This window comes from Condylura cristata, unplaced genomic scaffold, assembly GCF_000260355.1.
Source record: "Condylura cristata isolate star-nosed mole 26May11 unplaced genomic scaffold, ConCri1.0 scaffold00016, whole genome shotgun sequence".
NCBI lineage: Eukaryota > Metazoa > Chordata > Mammalia > Eulipotyphla > Talpidae > Condylura > Condylura cristata.
Window position 1 is genome coordinate 415,839 of NW_004567117.1, and position 8,441 is coordinate 424,279.

The following is an 8,441-nucleotide window of genomic DNA, read 5'->3' on the forward strand; positions in this document are numbered from 1 at the left end:
TACAAGTCTGGGGAGGAAACTACACCCACTGTCTACCTTTCAGTCATTAAACAGATTAGTTAACAAAGTCTCCAGTCAATCCCTTTCTCCCCATGTGTGGGGGGGTTAGGCTCCAAGTAGAGGCCAGTGGAAGAGCTGTCACACCCTGGCTGGTCTGCAGGTATAAGGATGAGTTGTGGAAATGGCCAGCTTCTCTCCCTTGAATGCAATGACAGTACGCACCTTTCCTTTGGGCATTAACTGCAGACCCAGAATTTCAACTGGAAAGTCCCAGTTCTGCCACAATTCTGCTCTGTTCCCACATCAATCTCAGGTTATCTTTTCCACAAATGGCTGATTTGATCTTCAGTTCTAATGGACTCACAGGGGACAAACTCAGGAACATGTCTGAGAGTATCGTGCATTGACTGCCAGGATCTGCTTATATCACTCCCCAAGACTGAAAAGCCATGTCTCTCTCTCTTAGCAGCTACCACTGTCTCACTTGGAAAACTTCTCCAATGCTTACAATGCAGTGTGTATTAGGGGGTGGACAGGGGTGGGATGTTGGGGATGTCCCTCCAGTAAGTCCTACCTTGCTGATGGGAAGAAGCAGGAGGAGGCTGCCGTTTCCTATCGGTTTTTCCTGAGTCACTGTCACTACCTGGCCACCAGACTGTCACAGGAGCCAGGAGTCGTCAGGGAGTAGAGGGAAGAGCACCAAAGGCAAGGCCAGAAAAGGTCAAGGGAAAAGGCAACCAGCAGAAAAATATGTCCTGCCACATCCAGTTATGTTCTCCACCCACTCGCCCTCCCCACCACTCCCTCCCACACACAGACAGAAGGTGTATTCCTGCCTACAAACTAAAGCCGTGTGGATGACATCTTTCTTTCCTCTCTGCTTGTTACTACCAGCTCTAACACCATCCTTTGGGGGCATTCTTCCCCTGCCCACTCCCATTATCCAGGAGGTGGAAAGGGCAGAAGGAGGCTAAAAAAATGTTTGACCGCTTGATGAAACAGATTAAGACGCCAACAAATGCAGGAGGTGACAGGAAGTAATAAAGAAGCTTTTCACATTCTACCCTGTGCAGATATATTTGGGTACTTCCCCCAGAAGTGAAATGCATTTGGCTATGTAACATTCCCCAGTACAGCTGCTGACACGTTAGCAAGATAATGGAGCCACCATAGACAGATGTACTACTGTTTATTTCCCCCAAGAGGCTTATGTCAAGCTACCTCTAAGGCAAAAGCATTTAAGTTTTGCAAACTACAAAGTTTGAAAAATAAAAAAAGACAGTTTGGAGATGGAGGCTGTAAAAGAAACACACTAGGTAAATTGAGTTTCCCTGATAAAAGAACTCCAACTCTTAACACTGAACAATCAACATACACAAATGAATTGAGATGACACTTCTTAACAAGCACGATAGGCAAGATTAGAAAGTAATGTCTTTTGAAACCATGCATTAAATCATGAAATGACTTGTACAAAATCATGCAACAATCACTTCTAAGTATTTCATATCTTGTATCAGGGCAGGTGTCATTCCCATTTCCCAGGAGATGCAAAGGAAGGACAAAAGTTCACACGGGGGTCAGTGGTGGAAATGCTGTCCACCAAGAAGTCAGGGCGGAGTACTCTTTTAATAGTTCTGATATGGCAATCAGAAATTCTGAATGGTGATGAGATGCCCACTCCTACTGTGCAAAATAGCACCTTGTGACAGAGGGACGGACGGGTGGGGCTTCTTTCTGGGCCAGAATGGGCAAGGGGTCTAGAAGCACCTACCATCAGGAGCCTGGATCTAACATTGAGGAGAACTACAGAAATTTGGGTCAACAAAGAAAGGTAACTAGTCCTTAACACTTGGAAAAATAAATCATGTGGGGCAGACTCAAGAGAAGCCCCAACAACCCCTGGTACAAAACATTGCCATGCTGTTATCCATAATGTTCTATTTAGCTCCAGAATTGCATCATGCTACCAAATAAGGCTATGGCTATCTATAATGAAGAGAGACAACTGGCTAAAAGGCTATGTAAGTGACTCCTATGACCATCGAAAACTGCTTTAGTAACAACTCAGGAACCTATGTTGAAGACCTACAACACACCCGATCTTGAAAAACACTATGTAACAAAAGTAGAGAAATGGGCATGTCACACCACACCCCCACCCTAACAAGTCAGTTCCCCCATCAACTCCTCCAAGGCAGTAACTTTAATCCCATAAAGACACAGTGAAAAAATGACAGCACCATGGAAAGATGTCAGAGGCTTTTACATATTGTGTTATAATTCTGATGCACTAAGACAGTAACAATAGAGCCGAATGGAATCCTTCAGACATCACATACAAGGAAGACCCGTAAAGGCCCCAACTCATTCTTATACACACACACACAAATGTTCATCGGTCACAGAGAGCAATGGTCAGATTTATACACTGGGGTCTTCTAGGCAGTACTCTGCACATTTAGAAATGAAAAGCAGCAAACAGAGAGTTATCCAGTCTCTCTCAGATGGATCATTCATAACGGCGTAAGATACAACAGCTGTTCTGGTGCCGCAGAACACGTGCTTATTATTGCTGCTTCTCAAATGCAAAAACCACGTAAATACCTAAAAAGAGAATAAATAAAAGTCAGACTTCAGTTCTTCACATCTTCAAGGCGAACAGCACCACCACCTTGGTCCTGGACCCAATGTGGTAAAAAGTCTTAGTGGCTTCTAAAGAGCAACAGTCCCATTATTTCCAAGAGTTCCTCAATTATTCTGAATCACATTCAAGCAGATGTGGGATCAAATGTTTACCACCTACTCCAGTACCCAGTGACAGCACAGCCCTTGAGAAAAAAAAGTTCTACATCTCTAAAACTCTCTGAAACAGTGGAAGGTAAGAACAACTTAAAGTTGTTCTTTCAGGTATAGGAAAGCAAAGAAAATCAAAACTAATAAAGTCTACCGCTAACTTCTTTTTACCAGGTGTAATTAATAACGACAATCCTACAAGTACCAATGGCAGCATTACTCAGTTTTCTCTATGGAACGGAATTAAAAGGAGCATGTGTAACATGCACATCAACATTCACCCACTTATCCAGCTGTAGTGTTGGAGGGCCTGGTAGGGAAAGCACGTCAGCAGGTATGATTTATCTGGCCCCAACAGCGATATGCCTGCATGCAGCCAACCCCAACAGCATGCTCCCTTAAATAAAGCTCCATGCCTTGACTTGGAAGACATCTAAAAGCATCCGTGGCAACGCCACTCTAAATAGTATTCAAGTTCAAACACGCTGTGCCTTCAAACGAGATGCAGAAATATTTCATGGTCAGAAAGCACCTGCATAGACGACAGAGTGTCAAAACATCACACATATGTTAAGGGCGTGCACCAGGGCATTCAACCAGAGCCAGGGTAACAGGCCCTGAGTCTTCATTCCTTGAGTTCACTTTTGAATAAGGCACACAGGCAGCTCAACAACACAGATCACCCAACAGCCTCCCAGTCCTCTAGCTCTCTACTCTCCCAACCCAACCGAAATAGGTGTACAACACCAGTCATTTCAAAGTCTACTTTTCTCATGCTCCTTTCTCTACCAGTTCCCATATTTGAGGAGAAATGAAATGTAGCTGGCACTGCAGTAGGCAGACCAGATGGACAGAAAACAGGCAAGGTGACTGGTCATGATACTGCAATTCTTAATCTCTCCTTATAACAGCTTGCCTTGTAGTGCAATTGTTTGTGAGTTTTCTGCATGACACAGCACAGTTCTGAAAGATAGTATTAGTAACTCGCTGCCCTTTCTGTGCCTCCAACGCCCTTTCGCAGAACGTTACATACAGCAAGGTACAACGTCTATAGAGTGGAATGTCTCTGATCACCACCTGTGCCTCCAACGTAATCAACAGACATTTAAACGAATGGTGGGAACCAATTACCTTCCAAGTCTTTAGAGGAACCACACAAGAGTATTATCATCACCTAATAGGGAGAGTCTGAAGCTGACTTCTATTGAAGAACCACAGGACTTCACAAATCCACCACACTTGAGTTCTCTTCCAGAGACAGGGTCATCATTTAGGGATGTCTCTGCATCACGCCTGCCCCCAGTCCTCTAAAATATCCTGCTCATGGCCTTCCCGGGTGGCGCAGTGAGTTGAAGCACAACACAAACTAAAGTCACTTCAACATGAGTTCGATCTCCCCACTGCAAGTGATCCACATGGCAGCAGACCTCTACTGACCAGCCCACTGGTCCCCGCAGCAGTGTACTTAGTCAGTCGGTCTTTTCTACTTCTCATGCTCTCTGGTAAATCTTCTTACCGGCCCTGCACCACTAGCCTGTACCCCAGTTCTGTATGCACAATAAATCTTTTTTAAAAATCCTGCTCTTGGCCCTCCCTGGTGGCGCAGCAGGTTAAAGCACAGCACTGAGAATAGAAAGCCGCTTCCGCATAAGTTCGATTCCCGCCAGCCCGGGAGGTGACCACATGGCGTGGCAGACATCTCCTGACCTGCCCGCTGCTCACATCAGCAGTGTACTTTGTCGATCTGCCTGTTCTGCTCCCCACTCTGTCTCTGGTGAAACCCCTCGCCGCCCCTGAGCCTCTGGCCTGTACTCCAGTTCTGTACACACAAATTAATAAATCTTGAAAGAAAAAAAAAAATCCTGCTTTCTACGCTTCACTGAAGGACTTTTCATGCCTTCACTGATAACTCCGGGTGGCCAGAATCAAAATACATGGCAGTGTTCTGTAGCTGACATTTCCAATAGAATTCAGAGGTAGTGGGCCCTCCCTGGTGAACCGTGGGTTAAAGCACAACACTAAGAATAGAAAGCCACATACGAATGAGTTCGATCCCTGCCTACCTCGGAGGTGATCCACATGGCGAGGCAGACCTCTCCTGACTCACCCGCTGCACCCCTCAACAGTGCACTTTGTTGATCTGCCTATTCTGCTCCCCAATCTGTCTCTGGTGAATCCTCTCACCGCCCCTATTCCTCAGGCATGTAACCATGTTGTATATGCACAAATAAATAATTAAATCTTTAAAAAAAAAAGAATTCAGAGGTAGAGAAACCCAATACAGATGGTTATGCGATAGCAAGCAAGCAACAAAAGTGTCTGAGTATGCTTGTGGAAGTTTATGTTAAGCAGACCCTGCATATATTTTCTCATGTCCATAAACGACAGTGCAACAATGGGGCAGGTATGTGTGAAAATGAATACACAAAAAGGCACGTGTGAACGCGCTCTCATGCGCACATGCGTGCACACACACAAACACACACACACACCTGTTAGAAAAAAATACCAGTTTCAGATTTTATGGATCACTTTTTGGAAACACTGAACAATCTGCACTGAAGATATACTCACTTGTAGCTTCCCATTCTGATTTACTTAAGGTTCCCTAAAATTAAGAACAAAGAAAGAAAATTTTTAGATTGAACATGCAACTGCGAACATACTTACGTTTCAACAACGGAGTTGCCCGAACAACCCTAACTTTAAGCCAATTGAAAAATACCATGAGCTTCATTCAGATCTGAGTGCATTTAAAAAAAAAAAAAAAAAATCAATGAGCTTGTCATGCCATCTCTCGACCACTTCTGCCAAAACTTTTAGTCCATCGATTGTCAAGCGACAAGTACATATGTGTCAAGTCCTGTGATTCTGTCGTGTGTGTGTGACTGGGAAAAGAATTCATTTTCATTCTTACCTTGGAAAATAAAAATTAAAAGGCCTATCTTGCTTGAAACATCAAACAATACTGCTGAGGAAATACGATTTGTTGTGTTTCACAGAGGAGCCACAAAGTTATAAGTCATACAGGAGAAATAAAATGTATTTGAAAGTTTGTAAACGATCTGAAGACATACTGAAATAGCAGTGTACAGAAATACCCTAACAAGGTCTGGTGGGAGTTCTAGTATTGAGTATACTCTTGAAGAGGCAATGAACGTAAACAACAGTCTACGCTATCCACAGAGATGTGGTAACATCTACTGAGACGATGTCACACTGGTGGGCTGGCATTCAAAGTGAAAGAAACTGAGGGCTTCCACCAAAAAAAGGCTGTGCAAATGAAGACGTACTCTTTCCCCAACCAAGTTTACGAGCCGCTGAATTTTATCAAAGGGACACTGGATGTCAGTAGTGCACAGGTTAAGATACAATGCCATAGCAAGGCAACGCTCAGACCAACCCTATTACTTCTCCCCCATCCTTAACTGCCGCACCCTCAGGTCACATTAAGTGCATTTTCTTCTACAGTCTTGGTTACACAAAGTCCTCCTAACTTAGGGAAAACAGACTAACGTGTATCTGATTTGGAACTAAGTGAACCAATAAACCACTGAAATCATTTCCTACGTTTCCGTACAGCAGGTACGGGAACTTGCCCCCATTTTCAATAAGAGTCTTTTTGACAACGAACACTTACCAGAGGTAACTTTACTTGAGTGTTTTTCATGTACTTAGCCACGTGTTCATAGTCATCCACCTTCTCAGAGGCACGTCTGGAATTCTCGCTTGTAGGATATGGCTAGGGAAGCAAGCAAAATCCCTACCTAAAGATTTGTCATTGAAATTTATAAATAAACAATTTAAACGTACAAAACCACTGAAATACACTAAGGCAAGAATCCCCAACTCTTGCTACGGGACAACAAGGTATGCATACTTCTGAAACAGGAAAAGAAAATGGGTGAAAACAAAGATGCTGTAAGCATCAACGCTGATCATCACAGAATATTTACAGCTGGACACAACTCTATCGTTAATCACCACCCGTTAGCAGCAAACACTCCTATCTTCCTGATGGCCCACCAAGGGAATTCTGTATTACAACACAAAGCCAAAGGAAGGTATTACCAAGAGTTAAATGTTAATTTGAACATGACGGTAATTTAACAGTCATGGAAAATACCAAGAGCAATTTAGAAATAATACAAATGAAACACTCCAGTTAACAAAGAGCCAAACGAGTCGAAGATGATGAGGAAAATAACCTAGGCCATCCCCAGTTTTCCGTAAGAATCTAAAGGAACACGCGTGCACTTTTTTAAGTGTTTGACCAACACTTCTTCAAATGACCTCAAGTACTATTTCTAATCCATTTTAAGTATTATCTGTTATAGTCCAAAGCACAGTGCTCTGGAACACACATGTATCCAGAAACATAATAATATATTACACAAACTATGAAATTTAACTGCCTTCTAGCCTACAAAGATTGAATCAGGGTCTCCCTGCCATCCTTGGGGCACTGCACTTGGCCCCACAAGCGGCTTGTGGGCAGTGCAGGTGGCAGCAGGCGGGGCTCAGGTGGCAGGCAGAGGCTAGCAGTAGTGATGGTGAGTGGTAGTGGCTCTACCCCTGAGCATGCAGTTCCAGGTACCCGGCATCAGGGAGGAGCATGGGGCCCCACGGTCCAACTACGGCACCATGGCTTCCTCCAGGCGCCCATGGTTTTGGTGCCTGGACTGTGGAATGGACCAATCAGGTGTGAGCTAACGAGGGCAATCAGCCCCAGAATTGAAAATGGTCCAATCAGACATGTAGGCAGGGGACCCTGAAAGAGCGCAGGAGCCAGCTTGGGACTCAAGATTCTCACTCTCTCACTCTACCCTTGACAAGGACTCTCGGTTTCTGGCCTCAGGAGAGACACTCAAGACTCTCACAGAACGACTCTGTTCCTGACCTTCCAAAGAAGAAAGCATCCAGCAGCTGGCCTCTGGAGAAAGAAGAGAAGCCAGCGAGCTCTTCAAAGGCCGGGGGGCCACCGCCCTGCCTCTGACATCCCCTGAAAGCAGAATGAAAGGCACCAGGGCCTGTTGTCTCAAAGAGCTATTTGCTGTGGGTGTAGACCCACAACTCACAAAGAGCTGCTGAGACAGTGTTGCTGACATGGCTGCCTCCCGGTGACCAGTGCTGATGGGCATTATTGGCCAGCGCTGTCCAGCACTGTTGACGTGTGAATGACACTCAGTGTGGGGGCACCTCTGAGAGCTGTTAGTTGTCTGGCACTGCCTCCTAGTGCAGTTGGTCTTAAATCACTGACATAACCAAAGGACATCACTGAAAAGAAGTGGTTCTCAACTCGGGGCGACTTGCACCCCAGCCGACATCTAGCAACGTCTCAGACATTTCTGTCTGTCTTAAAGGTGGACGGGGTGCTACTAGCACCTAGGAGATAGAGGACAGGGATGCTGACCAGATCACCTGAAGTGCATACGCTATAGTGCCCCATCCCCACCCCACCCCTGCCATGCCAACAGAGAATTAGCCAGCCCTAAATGCCCAACGGCGCTGAGGAAGAGACATCCTGTTTTAAAGACGGAATGTCTAGGAAACGGAAGCTGATGTCAGCTCTATCCGTCACCCATCCTTCCAATCGTCTATCCTGTATCTATTCAGTACCGGCTAGGGCAAGCATCTCTACCAAG

At 45.0% G+C, this 8,441-nt stretch overlaps 1 protein-coding gene across 1 annotated transcript in view; it reads right to left on the reverse strand.

Moving 5' to 3' along the window:
• Nucleotides 1-1,172: 1,172 nt before the first annotated feature.
• The window catches only part of RNMT (RNA (guanine-7-) methyltransferase), a 32,804-nt gene continuing 25,535 nt past the window's right edge, over nt 1,173-8,441 (reverse strand). Inside the window, exons 5-7 of the mRNA XM_012725772.1 lie at nt 6,437-6,538; nt 5,371-5,404; nt 1,173-2,607 (exon numbers count right to left, since the gene is read on the reverse strand). Of these exons, the coding sequence (XP_012581226.1) occupies nt 2,570-2,607; nt 5,371-5,404; nt 6,437-6,538 (174 nt within the window). The 3' untranslated portion in view covers nt 1,173-2,569. The remainder of the gene's footprint in view (nt 2,608-5,370; nt 5,405-6,436; nt 6,539-8,441) is intronic.